The sequence below is a fragment of the Phocoena phocoena genome, chromosome 19 (assembly GCF_963924675.1).
Source record: "Phocoena phocoena chromosome 19, mPhoPho1.1, whole genome shotgun sequence".
NCBI classification, from domain to species: Eukaryota; Metazoa; Chordata; class Mammalia; order Artiodactyla; family Phocoenidae; genus Phocoena; species Phocoena phocoena.
In genome coordinates this window covers 38716185-38735715 of record NC_089237.1, presented here as the reverse complement: position 1 = coordinate 38735715, position 19531 = coordinate 38716185, and the positions used below count along the sequence as shown (strand labels likewise).

Sequence of the window (19531 nt, the reverse complement as noted above, 5' to 3'; positions counted from 1 at the left end):
CTGAGGCTGTCGGCGGCATGAAACAGAATTCCAAGGTGCTGGGTGACCTGCAGGTTTTAATGAGGGACCTGGACCGGCCCAGATCTGGGGAAGGAAGCCTAGCAGCTATGGGCAGTGGAGGCTGATCTGACCTGGCCTGGCCTGTGGTGTCTCCAGGTGAATGGAGCTCCCATCTGGCCTCAGCCCCAGGCCCGGGACCAGCAGGGTGGTCAGCGGTTCCCTGGCCTGATGCTGCTGGTACATTCCATGGTTCCGGTTCCTAAGGGCCCTGGGCCGAAGCTGAAAGTAGTTAAGGGGCTTCCTGGGGCCCTCCCCCTTAGTAGGGAAAGAGGTATTCCAGATCTTCTAGCCTCCGCATGTCCTCTAACCCCATGGATATGGTTTTCCGCTGCGGTTTCTTGCGCTGCACGGTGATCTGGATAGGATTGTTCTCGGGGAAGCTGGTCAAGTCTGTATCAACGGTTGCAAACTGAAATAAACCAAAAAGTCCTCAGAACTCCTGACCCTGAGCTCACCTCTTCGACTCTGCCACCCCCTCGTTTGTCTGCTAAATGGAGCCTCCGACAGCCTTACCAACCTATTCATTGACACCAGGAACAGGAAGAGGCATGATTCAAACCTGTGCCTCCCCAGTTGTGTGCTGTCTTTACTGGGGCCTTTCCTGCCCACCCCCAGGCTGTTCCTTCTTTGTCCCGCTTTAGACTCTTCCCTCTCTTACCCTCAATGCCCTTGACTTCCTGACCCACTCACAATTATTGATACTAAGTTGAAGAATCCAGAAACCAATGGCTTTGGGAGACTTTCGTTAGAGATGAATGAAAAGATCAATTTGCATTCCCAGTGGGCCCCAAAGTGGCTGAACCCTGAACCCTCCCAGAGGAGAGTGGCCTGGAATTGAGGCTTATTTGCCCAGGGAGAAGGAGAGCCAGCAGGAGGACGAGTCGTGGGGATATAGGGGTGTTCCCAACCTCCAAAACCCCTGGTCCACACCCCTCGGGCCTGCCTTCTCCCAGGGCTCACTTTGTAGGGCTTGCACCACTTCCCCACCCCAGCGGTGTTGGCTGCGCGGACAGTCAGGCAGTAACTCGTGTTAGTCTTCAGATTCATCAGCTTGACGGTGGTGCTCAAGATCTTATCGAAGATCCATGGGTGATTCTTTGCCTTGGGCATCTCACTATCATTTTTCCTGACCACCTCCTGCAACAGGACCTGGTAGAAACTGACCCGCTGCTTGCCTGGGGTGTAGGTCCAGGAAATCTAGGGGAAGAGAACCCCCGAGGCTTCCTCAGACCTGGCCTGGCCTGGCCTCCCCTCACCACCCCGCCACCCCTCACAACGTGGGTCAGAAGACCCCACTCCCATCCCTGCTCCTGCTGGAGCTGAGGTAGAGCTGATGGAAAGTGTTAGGCACTCCCAACACTAAATATGGCCCCACCAGCCCAAAGCATGAGCAACTCTCCCTGGGCAACCTCACCAACCTCAGAGTGTACCCTCACTCCATATTCTAGACTGTGTGTCAGTTGAAAGGGACCTTAGCCATCATCTCGTCCACCTCACTCATTGCAGATGGGGTTACAGGTTCAGAGAGAGCAAGTAGCTGGCCCGTGGTCACACAGCAGTTAAGTGGCAGAGCCAAGGTTCAAACCAATAGCTCCAGAGTCCATACACTTTGTACTACAACAGTGGTTGCCAAGCCAGGATCTCAGAGAGTTTTTATAACACTGCAGATTCCTGGCCCTGCTGTCACCTGTCTTGTCTCCCATTTCCAGTTTCTCCTCTAACTAGGCTAGTGGTTCTCAAACTCTGGTGTGCATCAGAATACCCCGGAGGACTTATTCAAACAAAGACCGCTGGGGACTCCTCTGGTGGCACAGTGGTTAAGAATCCGCCTGCCAACGCAGGGGACACGGGTTCGATCCTTGATCTGGGAAGATCCCACATGCTGCAGAGCAACTAAGCCCGTGTGCCACAACTACTGAGCCTGCGCCCTAGAGCCCGTGAGCCACAACTACTGAAACTCATGTTCTGCAACAAGAGAAGCCACCACAATGAGAAGCCCGTGCACCACAATGAAGAGGAGCCCCCGCTCACTGCAACTAGAGAATGCCTGCGCACAGCAACGAAGACCCAACGGAGCCAAAAATAAAATAAATAAATAAATTTGTAAAAAAAAAAAAAAAAAAGAAACAAAAACACAGACCGCTGGCCCCTGCCCCCAGTTTCTGATTCAGGAGGCCCAAGTAGGGGGTAGGGAAAGCGAGAATTTAAATTTCTAATAAGTTGCCATATGATGCTGATGCTACTGGCGGTCTAGGGACCACACTGAGAAACACTGCTCTAGGCCATCCAACAATGGGACTTCCAGATTCAGCTTCCAAAATATAGCTCAAATTGCATCTATCACCTGATATAAAGCTTTGCAAAAAGCTAATCGTTACTGCTTACTGAAAAACCTATAACGTAGCGTAATGTTAAAGGACCTCTGGAAAGTGACCCCAGACTAACTCCTGCTATCTTCCCTCCCTGTATCTAGAACAGTGCTACTCGACATGTGGTCCATGGGCCATCAACACCACCTGGGAATGTTAGCAGTGCAGAGTCTCAGGCCCCACCCTAGACCTACTGAATCAGAACCTCTAGGGTTGAAGCCCAGGAATCTTATCGGTTTGATGATCAGATCCGCAGGCACAGGGAAGTATGAGAAGCCCTGGATTGGACCTAGGTGTTTCCTTCCATACTTTCCCACCTGTGAGCCTCTGCTAGTGTCAGCCCTCCGCGGAATGCCTTTCCCCATCTCTAGATGTTTAAATCCAACCTCTGTGTCCCAGCTCAAATGTTACTAAATGCCACCAAAGCTTATTTCTGCACCTGGAAGTAATATTCCTTTCTCTCTGAATCCCTATTGGCACTTGATCTGAACTTTTCCTACAGCATTGAGCCCTCTCTAGCTTGTTGCTGGAGTCCTTGAGGTCGGGATGCAGGCATCTTCACACTCCCCGGTGAGCTCAGCTCAGTGCCTGGCACGTTGGGGGCAGCCATTAAGCCTTTACCAAATGCACAAGGAGGGGAAAACGCACCACAGCCATGGAACCGCTGACCGTGTGTTCATAGATGAAGGGCGCCTCCGGCACATCCAGGACCACAGAGGACTCTGAGGGCGTTGAGGAGGTGTCTGTGTCCACCTCAGGGTTATCAAGGTCCAGCAGGCCACAAGGGGCTATTTGGGACTTGGACTGGGGGCAGAGGGCCAGGTCCCCCTTTTCGGTACTCTTGTCCATCGAGGAGAAGCTGAGTTTGTTCAGCTCGCCCTCCAGCATCCCTGCAAAGAAGCTGCTACTGGGCTGGGTCACGGCCAATTTGATGGGATTCAACAAAGTGGATGACATGGGGGAGATGCTGGTGTCATCGGAGCTGCATTCAGAATCCTCCATTGGCATCTGCTTCCTGGAGTGGGAGGGGAGACAGGTGAGACAGACGATGGAGGCCACCCCGGCCCCTGCTGCCTGGAAGCTCCTGGCGGGCAGGCCTTGGGCACAACTTACCCAGCGCCCCCAGCTGCTTCTGAGCAGCTCAGAACATTCTTGCTCTGCAGCAGTGCATCAAACTTGCGAGGACACTTACTAGTGAAAAATGCATATTCCTGGTCCTTGGTCCCCAGATGGAATGGGACTGGGGAAGCTGCTAAAGCATCTTTAATAGGATCCTCAGATGATTCTGATGTAAGCGTTCTGAGAACCACATTTTTAGAAACACTGCTGAAACTTTAAGTCCTTCCTCCAAAGTGGGGTGCAAACACCCCAGGGAATGACCATAATGATCTACCGGGATATGGAAAAATATCTAAAAGTATCTAAAAGAAAAATAATAAGTTTTATTAATATTTATTCACTATTGTTTATTACGTAATTACTAATTTATTTACTTAGGTTTTATAACATTTAAACAATATGTATTAATATATAGCATGTAAAAATTAACAGTACAGATAAATATATATATATTGGGATGAATTCTCAAAAACTTTCTTCTTCCATTCTAAATTTTTTAAATTATGAAAGCTTTCAGACACACGCCAAGATATCAAGAGTAATATATTAATGGGGATGTAATGTACAAAATGGTGGCTATAATTAACAATATTGTATTGCATATTTGAAAGTTGCTAAGAGATTAGATCTTAAGAGTTCTCATCACACACAAAAAATTTGTAACTGTGGTGATGGATGTTAACTACGCTTACTAAGGTAATGATTTAACAATATATACAATTATCAAATCATGTTGTACACCTTAAACTAATGCATTGTTAAAATTCAATTGTGTCTCAATAAAACTGGAAATGAACGTACTATAATATATTAAGCTTCCATTTAGCCACCATCCAGCCCAGCTCAGAACTAAATCTTTTTTTTTTTTTTTGCGGTCCGCGGGCCTCTCACTGTTGTGGCCTCTCCCGTTGCGGAGCACAGGCCCCAGACACACAGGCTCAGCGGCCATGGCTCACGGGCCCAGCCACTCTGCGGCATGTGGGATCCTCCCGGACCGGGGCACGAACCCGTATCCCCAGCATCGGCAGGCGGACTCTCAACTGCTGCACCACCAGGGAAGCCCAGAACTAAATCTTTATCAGTGCAGTTAAAGGCCCCTGTATACTTCACTCCTCCACCTCTCTCCTCATCCTCCCACTCAGAGGTAGCTTGTGCAGTAAATTTAAAATTTTGTATTTATTATTCCCCATGTGTTTTTATAGGTTTGTTACATTCATATGTTATTAGTTTGCATATTTTTAAACTTTATATAAATAAATGTTATCATTCAGTACATACCCATTTGCAGCTTGCTGTTTTTTACTTAAAACATTGTATATTTTAGATTAATCTGCTCTGGTTCAATCATTTTAACCGCTGTATGTTTTCTAGTACATGGATATTTGTATTCTAACCAATTCTTTGCTATTACAAAGAAAAACCTTGTACATATTTCCCTGCTCTTTAAAAGGTTTTGCTGTTGAAGTACAGAATCCAAAACATTTGGTTTTCAAATCTTTTTTTTCTCTTAAGCCAAAGTAAGAAATACGTATTTCTTGGCAAGCTAGTATACTCATACATACACATGTAACTAAAATGTTTCACAAACCAATCCTTACTCTATGTGTGATGTGCTTTGAAATTTTCAATTCTATTTTATTTCATTTTTGTAATACTGGTCTCCACCAACCAGAATGAGTTCCTGACCCACTCATGGGTCACAACTCTCAGTCTGAAGAACCCTGTCTAGAGAGAGCGGTCACAAGGCCTTTGGGGACCAAGCACCTTGACCAAGGTCACACGATAAGTCCATGGCAGAGTTGGAACCAGAACCCAGATCTCCTGGGCCCCATGCTACACAGCTCCCATCTGCCCCGTGTGCTTTCTGGCTCCCCTCCACTGCTTTGTCCCCCTTCTCCCTGGGCTGCTCTAGCCAGATCCAGCAACCTACACACACCCTTACATCCCTTATGCCAGGACAGCCTCCAGCTTCATGGTTGGTTGATCAAGGCCAAATTTTTCCTCCTTGAGTTCCAGTCCCATCAACCTCTCCCTGAGAAATCCTGATCAGCCCAAACCTCCTACGTTAGCCCTTGGTGGATGCTTGGAATAGATGATTCCCCCACCAAGGCCCTTTATAGGCTGAAGAGTCTGGGTATGGATGTCAGTTTTACTATAGATTGTCTTAATGCATCTCTATTTTAGACTTACTGACTGGAAACACCAGTGCTGAAGGGGCGTGGAAGGCAGCCTTAGTGATCTTCACAGTAGCCCTGCTGGATGGTGTTGGCCCCATTTTACAAATGAGGGACCGAGGGTCCCTGATCTTATTTAACTTGTCTATGGCCCTATATCTAAATGGTAGAACTTGGATTTAAACTTGGGCTCCTAGCCCAAGACTTTCGCCCCATACCAGGAAGTTTCCTACAAGCATCCATCACTTTAGCCATACCTGCTTACTTACAGGTCCCTTAGGGAGTGGACACCATATCCCTTTCATATAATCAGGACCCCTTCTTCAGAAATTATTAAGAATTTCAGGACAGTGACATCTGAGCATTAAACTAAGCACAGGGCACTTCTAAGTGTTGGGCTGTGTGTGACTGCCCAGGTCACACACGCATGAAACTTCCCGGCAGACAGTTCCCTCAGTCCACATCAACCCACACCACCATCCCTCCACTGGCTAATTCCTTCCCTTCCTATGAGAGTCACCTCCTCCATGAAGCCTCCCTTAACTTCACCTCCTCCCAAGCTACACTAAGCCTCCTCTGGTTCCTCCAGTTGTCCCGTCATAGCGCAGACCATGCTGTAATATTCTCAGTTCTTGCCTGATAGCCCCCCAACACACAAACACACGCACACACACACACACACACACCTCAGGCTGGGAACTCCTTGAAGGCAGAGACAGTGCTTTCTGGCTCTGCATTCTCAGAACTTAACCTTGGGCCAGATACCTTGTAAGTGCTCAAAGACTTTTGTGAAATGAAGTAAAAGAAACCCAGAATCACTGAGGAGGAACAGCAAACCTCAATCTGAAGGCAGGCAGGCTAGTGGGGGCACATAACCAGGCAGGTGAAGGTACAATAGGGAGGATGAGGCAAAGGAGCCGTGGGGAGTGGAGGGGGCAGGGGGTCTGTGTGGGGGTGATGAGGACAAAGCAGGATGACAAGGACAAAGCAGGATGACAAGCACTGCCAGGAAATCTCTGACTAACCCTGGAAGGCCTCCCAGAGGCGGAGGACGGCATGCCTCCAAGAACCTGATCAGAGGTCAGGACTCCATAGGCAACCTGCACACATGCTCTTCTCCAGGAGTCGTGACTGTGATAAGTCAAGGAAGTACTGCCTCTTCAAGCCCCTCTTCCCACCCCCACCCCCCAGGTCTGGTTTTAGAAAGGAGAAAAGGACCAGACTTGTGTCTTACGGTAGATGGATGGCACCTTCCTCCAAGAAGTTAACCAAACTGCCCCCTGAGGAAAATGGGAGTCCTTTGGTAGTGACGCTCCTGTTCATAGACTTGGGGTTTGGAAAGGGCTTGGACATTTGATTGAGTGCGTTCAAAACGTTGAGGGTTTCCTTCTTCAGCGTGGTCTCCTCCCCATCTCCCAGTTTGTAGAGTGTCTCTGATGCCATCTACCTTGTTTGGGACCACAGCCATCACCATGCAGGACTACCAAGCTGACAGGAAACAGAGAGAAACTGGAGGCAGAGGACACACCCTTAGTTTGGGTGGGATGGGAGTGCAATGAGCTGACTTCATAATCATCAGAGAGTGTAACAATTAGGGGCTAGCCTCCCCCTTGATCTGAGGCTGCTGCTGCCCAGGGCCAATGTCAGGAGTGGGTAGAGTCAAGGAAGAGACTACAACACCCCTTGGGCTAAGGCTGTGTGGTTACAGCAGCCCTGCCCTTCTCTGAAAATCTCGGAATGCTCACCACCGGTGCCCTTCGGACCTGCCCTAGGAAGGAGGAGATTGATGGTGATACAAAGGCACCTGGGCATGGAGGGAGGCAGGCAGTACTGGACTGGGCCTCTGGGAGTGGGGAACTTTGTCTATAGAATCCTGAGACTCTATATCCAGAAATCCTAGGCAGCAAACCCACTTCGTCCAGTTGTGTAGGCACAGGGAAAGCCCAGATGGTTCATGAGGTTCATAGCTCACATACACCCAGGTTTTACTGCTGGAATTCTAAATTCTGCCACACCCTCACCCCAAGAGTCATCATGTGTTGAGTGACAATGGTGGGTGCTGCAGAGGCATACAGAAATGGGCCAGACGTTGTGTTGTTTCTTTTTCTCAAGGAAACCATGTCACAGTAGGGGGACTTCCCTGGTGGTCCAGTGGCTAAGACTCTATGTTCCCAATGCAGGGGGCCCAGGTTCAATCCCTGGTCAGGGAACTAGATCCCACATGCCTCAATGAAGATCCTGCTTGCAAACTAAGACCTGGTGCAGCCTAAATATAAAATAAATAAATAAATATTTTTTTTAAATGAAAAAAAAACATGTCATAGTAGGAAAACATACTTCGGGGGATGGGGACGGGGGCGCTGTTAAAACAGCACTAGCTTTGACCTACATGTGGTTTTGTCTACTCGAAGTCCAGCTCTGCCCTTACAGGCTGTGAAACCTTTGGCAAATGACTTCACCTCTTTGCACCTCAGTTTCCTCATCTGTAAAATAAGAATAAACATAGCACCTACCTTACTGGATTGTGAGGAGATAACCCTGTAAAGTTGTTTTCTTTCTTCCAGAGGATGAGGTCAAGCAAAGGACACTTAAAAATACCAAATTGGGATTTCCCTGGTGGCGTCGTGGATAAAACTGCGCTCCCAATGCAGGGGGCCCAGGTTCCATCCCTGGTCAGGAAACTAAATCCCACATACATGCCACAACTAAGAGTTTCCATGCCACAACTAAGGGGCCCTGGAGCCATAACTAAGGAGCCCTGGAGCTGCAACTAAGACCTGGCTCAACCAAATAAATTACATAAATAAATAAATATTAAAAAAAACCCAAATTGTGTGTGTGTGTGTGTGTGTGTGTGTGTGTGTGTGTGTGTGTGTTCTATATACTCAGGGTTTTTGTTGTCTTTCATTTACAAATTCTTCTATTTGGAAAATAGAGAAGCAGATGCCCTCTCTGTGCTCTGCTGCTTTTTAGCACCCATCAAACGATCGGTAATTATCTGATTTATTTGATTTCCTCTTTCCTGGTCTTCCCTCACTAACAAGTACGTCCCTGAGCGTAGGGATGGTCCGTCCGATCGAACGTTCTGGCCCAGTGTTCAGAACAGAAGGCTGCACCTGGGAGGTCTGCAGGGAGGCGAGATCGGGTAGAAGGCAGAGACGCACGCGGGCGCAGGGTGGCAGATCTGGGCGCGGTGGCCTCGGCGCAGGGGAGCCGGCTCCGTGCCGCCCGCGCAGTCTCCGCCTCAACCGCCCGGCTCGCGCATCCGGCCCGTGGCCAGCAGGTGGCGCCGCAGGCCGGGCCCCGGAGCCTGGAAGCCGGAAGCTGCGGCGCGGTCCGGGCGGGAGGACTGTGGGTGCCGGCGTCCCCGCAGGCTCCGCACCCTCCGCGCCGCCTCCACCTCCCGCCTCCCTCCCGCCTCCCGCGCTGGTCCAGAAAGGGCCCCACGGATGTCCTCGGGACGAGCGGCACCGGGCCCCCAGGGAACATGGGCGTGCTCCGGACCGGACTGTGCCCGGGTCTCACCCAGGACATGGCCCAGCTTCTGCGGAGCCGCGGGATCAAGACAGGTGATCGCAGGCGTGCGCCAGTGCGGGCCACGCGGCCGGGCCCAGCGCAGAGGCCGGCCCCGGCCCTGGCACCCCCGGGAGTGGGGGGCCTCTCCCCCCCTCCTCCGCCCACAGCCTCCTTGAGAGCCCGGGAAGGTGGGAGCGAGCTAGCCACGCCTCAGGAAGGGTAGAACCCCCACTGTGTGCCAGGCACCACGCCAGGTCCTGCGGCTCAGTTAGTCGACGTAGGCGAGGAAAAGTCAAGTGAGCGAGGCCCCCGAGTCTCCCTTCCTGCCCACCAACCCCACGTGTTTTGTTTTCAGTGGTGGACCTGGTTTCAGCAGACCTGGAGGAAGTAGCCCAGAAATGTGGCTTGTCTTATAAGGTGAGCTGACAATCTCCGCTCCAAACCTGGATGTCTCTAAATGCCCATCCCTGAGCAGAGGGTTCCCAGAGATTGATAAGGGGGCCGTATGAGACCCTGGGGGCCTCTTCCGTTGGCGGGTCACTGCCGAGTACTCTGGGCTGCTTCGGGTCGGAGCGCCCCGGCCCTCTCCTGAGTTTCCCCGCCCCTTCCGCAGGCCCTGGTTGCCCTGAGGCGGGTGCTGCTGGCTCAGCTCTCAGCTTTCCCCTTCAATGGCGCTGATCTCTACGAGGAGCTGAAGACCTCCACTGCCATCCTGTCCACCGGCATTGCAAGGTTTGTGTGGGTACTTGGGGGAAAAGGTGAGAGGCGGGCTTTTGATACTTGTGTCTAGGGAGAGCAGGCTTTTTCAAACAATGGTGAGGATGTTCAGGACTTTGATTTCTCTTAAGCTATAACAGGGTCTCTCCAACTCCTAACTTTTGGGGATGCAGAATTATTGTGGGGGGGCTGTCCTGCGCTTATAGTAGGATGTTTGGCAGCATCCCTGGCCTCTAGCCACTAGAAGCCGGTAGCACCTCCCTTCCCATGTCTGACAATCAAAAATGTCTCCAGCTGTGACCAAATGTCCCCCCACCCCACCCCAGGGTGGCAAAATTACCGCTGGTTGAGAACCACTGTCCTATAACACAAGATGTCAGTATTTCATTATTATTTAGCAGATCAGAGCAACTCTTCTCTGCCCCTACCCCCTCTTTCCCTTATGGATGGGGCAAGAGAGCATGGCAGGACTAACATTGACTGAGTGCCTACTACATACCAGCCACTGACACATAGTAGGTTATATAATAGGTTGTATAATCTCTTCAGTGACGCTGTGAGTTAGTGATTTTTTTTTTCTTTTTTTAAAATTTATTTATTTTTGGCTGTGTTGGGCCTTCCTTGCTGGGCGTGGGCTTTCTCTAGTTGTGGAGAGTGGGCGCTACTCTTTGTTACGGTGCGTGGGCTTCTCATTGCGGTGGCTTCTCTTGTTGCAGAGCACAGGCTCTAGGCGCGCGGGCTTCAGTAATTGTGGCACGTGGGCTCAGTAGTTGTGGCTCGTGGGCTGTAGAGTGCAGGCTCAGTAGTTGTGGCGCATGGGCTTAGTTGTTCCACGGCATGTGGGATCTTCCCGGACCAGGGCTCAAACCTGTGTCCCCTGCATTGACAGGCGGAATCTTAACCACTGCGCCACCAGGGAAGCCCGAGTTAGTGATTATTAACCCCACTTGAGTTTAGCCCAAGAGGAGTAAGGGGCAGAGGTGGGGCTCCAGCCCTGGGGCACTTGATCCAGAACTTGGTTCATTCCCCGTACTCTGCAGCAGGAGGGAATGAGAGTGGTTATCTTCTGCCGTGTTGTGTGGAGAGAGAAAGAGTTGGAAGAAAACGGGCAGCTTCTGGACAAGGAAGTCTGACCTCATTCTTGGCCTGTTTGTGCAGAATTTGATAAAGAACTCTGAAACCACAAAGGTCTTTGGATTGGTTTGGCCCTCCCTGTTTCCATAATACATTCTCTTGGCAAGGTTCATAGAGCACAGTGCTTGTTTTCCCCGGGTTGGGGGTTCAGTTCTGTCATTCATCAAGAACTGGCCGAGTGCCTACGGGTTCCAGGTAAGTGCAGATGATACCGGTACGGGTGAGGCGAGGCACTTAAGAACCCATTGGGTAGAGAAAGCAGGTAAACACAAGAGAGAGGTGTGAGCGTGCGGGGAGGCAGCATAAGGAGGGGGTGGTTGGACATTCCCTGGCTCTCACTGCCAGGGGCCCGGGTTTGATCCCTGGTTGGGGAGCTAAGATCCCGCAAGCTGCGTGGTGTGGCCAAAAAGAAAAAAGAAAAAAAGAAAAATGAGGGGGTGATTAACAAGGAGCAGCCTTGGCCTTTGGGAGCTTATAAAACCAGCATTATACAGAGGAAGCAGTCAGGTGATAAACTGGCAAGATGGCAGCCACGGTGAGTCACTGCAGGGGGGATCAGAGAGATTCAGGAAGGCTCTATGCAGGAGGCGGGCCTTGGGCAGTGAGGAACGGATGGGCCTTCTCTGAGTATTCCGGCACCGTTACTCCAGGTATGTCGTCTCATTTATCTTCACAATCACAATGAGCGCGTTGCAATGAAAATCATCATCGTGTAGATGAAGAAACTGGGACTCAGGTTAAGTGACTTGCTCAAGATCCCACAGCTAGGGAATTCCCCGGGGGTCCAGTGGTTAGGACTCTGCACTTCCACTGCAGGGGGCACAGGTTTGATCCCTGGTTAGGGAACCAAGATCCTGCAAGTTGTATGGCGAGGCCCCCCAAAAAAAAGATACCTCAGCTAGTAAGTGGCAGACCAGACCCTTGACGTCACACCTGTCAGGCTCCTAAGCATAAGAACCCACCTCTAACGCATCTGCCCTATTGCCTCCTCCAGGCAGGAGGCTGTATTGTGAAAGTAGAGTTACAGGCATAGGGTGGAGGTGGGCAGGGTGGATGGGGCTGGGGAGCCTGGCAGGAGAGAGGCCCAGGAGGATATGGCAGGGGAGGGTGTGTGAGCCGATGTAGGGCAGGGGATGGCAGGAGGCACGCTGAAGAAATGTGATAAGCCTTCCTGCCAGGGGGAATATAGATGTGAAGAATCAAAGATGACCCAGTAGGTTTCTAGCCATCCTCACAGTGTTCTTTGGACACTTGATGGATGTAACTCTAACACGGGAGGGGAGGGGAGTTCTGTAGTCAACAACTCGGGAAATGCTGGTTAACCCAAATGAAGCAGGTTTCCCTGCTGAAGGCTTTCTCACAGCTTGTAATGCTGGCGGGCACCGTGGATCTTTACGAGGGCAAGAAAGCACGTAGCGTGCCTTGGAAGAAGCCATACTATCTGGGGAGATGGGTGGTTCCCTGAAGGCCAGAGCTGTGTCTTGTTCATCTCTGCCTCTTCCTCGTTTTAGAAAAAGGCCTTCAGGAAATGTGACACATACAGGCGATGTTTGAATGAATGGCTGAAAGAATGACTCAAAGCCAGTTCAGAGGGAAAGGTGGAGGATAAATCCCAGAAATCATTTGTGTTCAAAACATGTGGTAAGACCCATTTGTACTTCTGCTCCACAAGGCAGGCGGAGGAAGAGGGGTGGTCTGTCCATGTTGATGAGCAGAGATGATTGGTAGGGAGGTGCATCAGGAGACATGGAATGGAAACAGGTGAGAAGTCTGCTGGGAGGTGGATCTGGGAATTCCTTATGGAGACTGATCCTCACAGCCAAGAATGAGGTTGATTCTTTTATTTATTTATTTCTTTATTTATTTGCGGCTGCATTGGGTCTTCGTTGCTGCGCGTGGGCTTTCTCTAGTTGCGGTGAGCAGGGGCTACTCTTCATTGCAGTGCGCAGGCTTCTCATTGCGGTGGCTTCTCTTGTTGCAAAGCACAGGCTCTAGGCGTGCAGGCTTCGGTAGTTGTGGCACGTGGGCTCAGTAGTTGTGGCTCGCAGGCTCTAGAGCACAGGCTCAGTAGTTGTGGTACACAGGCTTGGTTGCTCCACAGCATGTGGGATCTTCCCGGACCAGGGCTCGAACCCGTGTCCCCTGCATTGGCAGGCGGATTCTCAACCACTGCACCACCAGGGAAGTCCCAGGGTTGATTCTTGACTGGAGAGTTAAGACCAGTGGTTTCACCCAGGCTTCATTTGGGAAGCTTAAGAAATATTCATGCCTGGGTCTCCCTTTTAGAAATTCTGACTTCATTGCTCTAGGCCAGTGGTTCCCAAACTTTTCTGCCAGGTAGAATTACCTGGGAATTTTTTTTTTTTAATTCCAAAGCCCTATTCTGCGCCCCCAAACACACACACCAATCACATTCTCCGGGGCTGGAACACAAGCATCAGTGTTTTTTGAAGTTCCCAGGTGACTCCAGTGTGCAGACAAGTTTGGGAATCACTGATACAGGTCTCTTTTTTTAAAACTCCCGTGGTTATTTTAACATGCAGGCAGGACTGGGAAACACTAGTCCAGCCTAATGGTGTTCAGATTTCAACATGTATCCTTGTTGAGACTCAGATGTGGTCCTCGCCCTAAGAGTTTCTGATTCAGTAGGTCTGGGGTGGGGCCTGAGAATTTGCATTTCTAATCAGTTCCCAGGTGATGCTGATGCTGCAGGTCTGGGGACCACACTGGGAGAACCACTGCTATAATGGGACTGGGGGTTCTCTGATCTCAGTGGGAGGAACGGGATCCAGCAGTGGCAGAGGCTGGATGCTCTTTAACAAGGTGCTTATTACACAGAGACAAGGTGAGCACAGTTATCCCAAGAAGCCGCAGGGCCAGAGTGGTAACCAGAGCGTTTTGACCAGCAGGGCCCTGTGGTTATAATCATGGGGGCCTTGGAATTGAAAGAGATGGGGTGCTTACGTGCTGCTTGGCGTATACAGAGGGGTCATGGGACCTCTTCGAGGACCATCACAAAGGGCTGGAGCCCATGGGTGATTACAGGGTTGGGACAGGGTTGCATGTGGCCAGGACATGGAGGTGTTAGTATAGGCTGTGATGAGAAGGAGGTGAAATTTCAGCCCATAGGTTGGGCAGGATATGTCGTTTTTCCCTTGCTGCTTTCAATAATTTTTCTGTCTTTAATTTTTGCCAATTTGACTACGATATGTCTCAGCGTGTTTCTCCTTGGGTTTATCCTGTATGGGACTCGCTGCGCTTCCTGGACTTGGGTGGCTATTTCCTTTCCCATGTTAGGAAAGTTTTCGACTATAATCTCTTCAGATATTTTCTCGGGTCCTTTCTCTCTCTCTTCTCCTTCTGGGACCCCTATAATGCGAATGTTGTTGCGTTTAATGTTGTCCCAGAGGTCTCTTAGGCTGTCTTCATTTCTTTTCATTCTTTTTTCTTTATCCTGTTCCACAGCAGTGAATTCCACCATTTTGTCTTCCAGGTCACTTATGCGTTCTTCTGCCTCAGTTATTCTGCTATTGATTCCTTCTAGTGTAGTTTTCATTTCAGTTATTGTATTGTTCATCTGTTTGTTTGTTCTTTAATTCTTCTAGGTCTTTGTTAAACATTTCTTGCGTCTTCTTGATCTTTGCCTCCATTCTTTTTCCGAGGTCCTGGATCATCTTCACTATCATTATTCTGAATTCTTTTTTCTGGAAGGTTGCTTATCTCCACTTCATTTAAATTGTTTTTCTGAGGTTTTATCTTGTTTCTTCATCTGGTACATAGCCCTCTGCCTTTTCATCTTGTCTATCTTTCTGTGAATGTGGTTTTTGTTCCACAGGCTGCAGGATTGTAGTTCTTCTTGCTTCTGCTGTCTGCTCTCTCGGTTGGGCAGGATATGGGGTGTGGGTAGTGACCTGTTTCCTGGTGGTTTAGGGACAGAAACTGGATTAGGATTGGCCATGACTTGAATTTATCTCAAGGCTTCCACAGCCAGAGTGTTGATAACATAGGAACCTTCTATCACTCATTTCTCTGGAAACATTTATTGTGCATCTCCTGTGTTTCAGCCACTGTGCCAGTTCTGGGGTGAACAAGGCCCAGTCCTTGCCCCAGGGTGCTCTGGGCCAAAAACTTTTGCTCTGCAAGAGGATGAAAAGACAAGCGATAGAATGGGGAAAATAGGGCTTTCCTGATGGTGCAGTGGTTGAGAGTCTGCCTGCCGATGCAGGGTACACAGTTTCGTGCCCCAGTCTGGGAAGATCCCACATGCCGCGGAGCGGCTGGACCCGTGAGCCGTGGCCGCTGAGCCTGCACGTCTGGAGCCTGTGCTCCGCAACGGGAGAGGCCACAACAGTGAGAGGCCCGCGTACCACACACACACACACACAAAAAGAATGGTGATAACTCCAAATGCTAGTAGGGTGTGGAGAAACTGGATTACCTCATACATTGCTGGTGGGAAAGTAAAATAGCATAGGCACTCCGGAAAACAAGTTAGTAGTTTCTTGTGAAATTAATATGCACTTACTGTACAACCCAACAGTTGTATTCTGGGGCATCTATTCCAGAGAAATAAAAACTTAAGTTTACAGAAAAACCTGTATGCAAATGTGCATAGCCGTTTTATTCATAATTTCCTCCAACTGGAAGCAGCTAAAATGTCCTTCAATAGGTGAATGGTTAAACAAACTTGGTCCATCCATACCGTGGAATACTACACTGCAGTAAAAAAAGAACAAACTATCGATACATGTGACAACTTGGATCTCAAGGGAATGATGCTGAGTGAGAAAAGCCAATCACAAAGGTTACATATTGTGTGATTCTGTGTACATAATATTCTTGAAATAACATAACAACGGAGATGGAGAACAGATTAATCGGTTGCCAGGGGCTAGGGATTGGGGTGGATGGAAGGGGAGTGGCTATAAAAGGGTGGCACAAGGGAGCCTCGCAGCAATGGAAATGTTCTGTATCTTGATTGTGGTGGTTACATAAACCCATGCATGTGATGAAATGGCATAGACTTATACACACAGACACACACGGAACTAATGGTGGTGAATCTGAATAAGCTCTGTGGATTGCACCAGTGTCAATTTGCGATGTTATAGTCTAGTACAATACATCTTATAGTGAAAGATGCTACCATTAGGGGAAACTAGGTAAAGGGTACATGGGACCTCCCTGTACATTGTTTTTTGCAACTTCCTGTGAATCTGTAATTATTTCAAAGTTTTAGAAAATGACAAATTATGGGAAATGCTAACAAGGAAACCCAGAAGGGGCTGAGATGGAGAATGAGAGGACCATTGGATGGGGTGGCAAAGAGACCTCTGTGGAGAAGTGATCACCCAGAGTGATCTGTAAGCTGAGAGTGAAAGGATGAGGGGCCAGAGGAGGAACATTTAGCCATGCCGGCTTTCCCCAAAGGAAACTCTACCAGGAGAAGCCTCCTGGCCAGAGATGTTAGAGTGTCTCTGGACAGAACAGTGCTTGGAAGGGATGTCTTGCTTTTTTTCCTGGTTCCTACTCCCCTCCCTTCCCTCGAATCCCCTCAGTTGATTCTCTTGCCTTCTCTTCTGCCATCAGCCTGGACAAACTGCTGGATGCTGGTCTCTATACTGGAGAAGTGACTGAAATCGTAGGAGGCCCAGGTAGCGGCAAAACCCAGGTACACGTGCGTCCAGCAGCCAGGACGGTTGGGGGAGGTGTGTGCATAGCCCTGGATCCCTGGGGAAGCTTCTGCCAGTGTGCTTGTGATTCAGAGATCGGGAGAGAGAAGATGGGTGGTGAGGAGTGAGGCTTGGACTGGGCCCATTCGTGTCTCTGGGATCTGGACAAGATTTGGTGGGAGCACCCATGCTGGGCCCTCCTTGAGGGCTCAAGTTCACCCAGTGCCCCATCTGTACTCAGGTATGTCTTCGTGTGGCTGCAAACGTGGCCCATGGCCTGCAGCAGAACGTCCTATACATCGATTCCACTGGAGGGCTCACAGCTTCCCGCATTCTCCAGCTACTTCAGGCCAGAACCCCAGAGGAGGAGGAGCAGGTAAAGAGCAGGAGGGTTGGGTTCCTTTGAGGTTCCGACACTGTAAGTAAGACCCTGTTATCCAATGTGGCAAGAATTTTGGTCATTTTTGTGAATAGATACTTCTGGCTTTGAAACTTGCTGTTCTACTAATACTTTCTGTTCTGCAAGCCTCCCCATTATGACATCATCCCACCCCTGCCATACCCTAATTCAGGGCTGCCATACACCCAGTATCTGTGTTTCTCTCCCATTTCTTGCCCACGGAAGACACACTAATCAGTCCTATCCCTCCTTCCCACGGAGCTCTGACTTGGCTTTGCAGCTCAGCACCCAGACAGCCACCTTGGTGAGAACTGGCCCATCAGACAAAGCCCATTTGCCATCCTGGACCTGAGTCCTTCTGTCTAAGTGCCTCTTCCTGCTCAGCTTCAAAATCCCTCTTCATCTTGCGCGACCCCCTCTCCTCTTCTCCAAAGCTCTCCCTTCTATCTCCTACCTCTTCAGGCGGGAGCTCTCCAGAGGATCCAGGTGGTGCGTGCGTTTGACATCTTCCAGATGTTGGATGTGCTGCAGGACCTGCGAGGCACTGTGTCCCAGCAGGTGAGCCTGCTCTTCCGCCCCTCCCTGCTCCTCCCAGCTGGCCAGTGCTGTCTGCATGTGGGCAGGTGTCCTACTACAGACTCTGCTTGGAAACGCAGATGTGCAATCTGGTGACTCTAGCTGTGTCTGCCACTCCCAGGATGGGATTTCTGGATGCTTAATTCATTCCTGAGTGCCTCCTCGTTTACATGCCCATCTTCCCCAGTAAACTGTAAGCCCCTTCCTTGAGTGCAAGGATCATGTCATATTCATCTCTGCATTCCAACGCCGGATCCATTAAGATTACTTTCAGCGGCAAGTAGTAGAATCTATCTGACAGACACTTGAACCTTGAGGACTTTTAATTATCTCACATGAGTCTGGAGGTTGGCAAGTCCATAATGTCAGGGCTGTAGGTTGGTGTGCCTGGTTCTCTTGCACTTCCCCCCTCATGATTGCAAAGTGGCTGCTATGGCTCAAAGCATCATGTCTTCACACATCCATATTACATCCATATTCAGGTCAGTGAGAGATAGATGCCTCTTTTCTGTACCTCTTCCCTTTTATAAGGGAAGAGAAATCTTCCTCTGGAACCCCCCAGAATGCTTCCCTGTTCCCATTACATCTAATTGACCAAAACTGAGCTATGTGTTTTTCCTAGACCAGGGGTTGGGCCCACCTTCCCTGATGTCAGGAGATTTCTTCCCAGTACTTGAACACATTCAGAGTCCTGTTAACAAGGAAGAGGAGTTTGGAATGGCATTTGGCTTGGTACCCTGCTACACCTGATAGGTGCTTAGACAGGATTTGGTGCACTGATTTATACACTCTTAGATTTAGGAGACACCTTACAGAGGATAGTTTAATTCATCTTAAACTTTATCTCTCACCCCAAAGCATAACATGTTCCCATGGGCATACCCAGGGTTGTATATAAAGTAAAGCATTTTTACAAACTTTAGAACATACAATAGTTGAACAAATACTTGCCATAGGAATCGTAGCAGGCTATGACACCCCCATGTGTTGAGACATGAAGTCATGTAGTTCTGACCTAATCCAACCCTCTTGTTTCTAGAGATGAGGAGAGTGAGGGCCAGAGACATTCAGTCAGTTGCCCAAAGTCACCGCATATTTAGGATAAGAACAAAGCTTATAACCCAAATCTCTCAATTCCCAGGTCAAAAGACGATATTTTTTACTGTAGGGCCATTAGCTGGTATATATTTCTATTATTGCATAGCAAGTTACTACAGACTTAGTGACTTAAAACAACACATATTTATTGCCTCACAGTTTCTGTAGGTCAGGAGTCTGGGCACAGCTTAGCCTGGTCCCCTACTTAGGGTCTCTCTAGGCCGTGATCAAGGTGGCAGCTGGGCTGTGTTCTTATCTGGAGGCTCAACTAGGGAAGAACCACTTAGAAGTTCATTCAGGTTTTTGGCAGAATTCATTTCCTAGAAGCTTCAGTTCCTTGCTGGTAGCTGGTTGCTGGCAGAAGCCACCTTCAATTCTTTGAGGCTGCCCACTCTTCCTGACATGTGGCCCTTTGCATAGGCAGTTCACAGCATAGCCACTTGCTTTTTCAAGACAACACAAGAGTAAGAGCAAAACGCAACACACCATCTTACATAACATAATGTAATCACGGGGTGTCAGCCCATTCCCTTTGCCATATAATGTAGCCTAATCAAGAGAGTGACATCCAGGGAATTCCCTGGCGGTCCAGTGGTTAGGACTCTGCACTTTCACTTCCAAGGGCCTGGGTTCAATCCCTGGTCAGGGACTAAGATCCCACAAGCCACGCAGTGCGGCCAAAAAAAGAGTGACATC

At 49.5% G+C, this 19531-nt stretch overlaps 2 protein-coding genes across 2 annotated transcripts in view; one reads left to right on the top strand and one right to left on the bottom strand.

Moving 5' to 3' along the window:
- Positions 1–42: 42 nt before the first annotated feature.
- FNDC8 (fibronectin type III domain containing 8) lies at positions 43–7233 on the bottom strand. The gene is made up of 4 exons (XM_065897758.1): positions 6957–7233; positions 3078–3444; positions 1021–1257; positions 43–469 (listed from the first exon to the last, which is right to left on the bottom strand). The coding sequence occupies exons 1-4, from the start codon at positions 7163–7165 to the stop codon at positions 317–319; spliced, it is 966 nt and encodes a 321-aa protein (XP_065753830.1). The 5' UTR covers positions 7166–7233; the 3' UTR covers positions 43–316.
- Positions 7234–9209: 1976 nt separating this feature from the next.
- The window catches only part of RAD51D (RAD51 paralog D), a 14683-nt gene continuing 4361 nt past the window's right edge, over positions 9210–19531 (top strand). Inside the window, exons 1-6 of the mRNA XM_065898019.1 lie at positions 9210–9291; positions 9594–9655; positions 9852–9970; positions 16679–16760; positions 17003–17137; positions 17624–17719. Of these exons, the coding sequence (XP_065754091.1) occupies positions 9210–9291; positions 9594–9655; positions 9852–9970; positions 16679–16760; positions 17003–17137; positions 17624–17719 (576 nt within the window). The remainder of the gene's footprint in view (positions 9292–9593; positions 9656–9851; positions 9971–16678; positions 16761–17002; positions 17138–17623; positions 17720–19531) is intronic.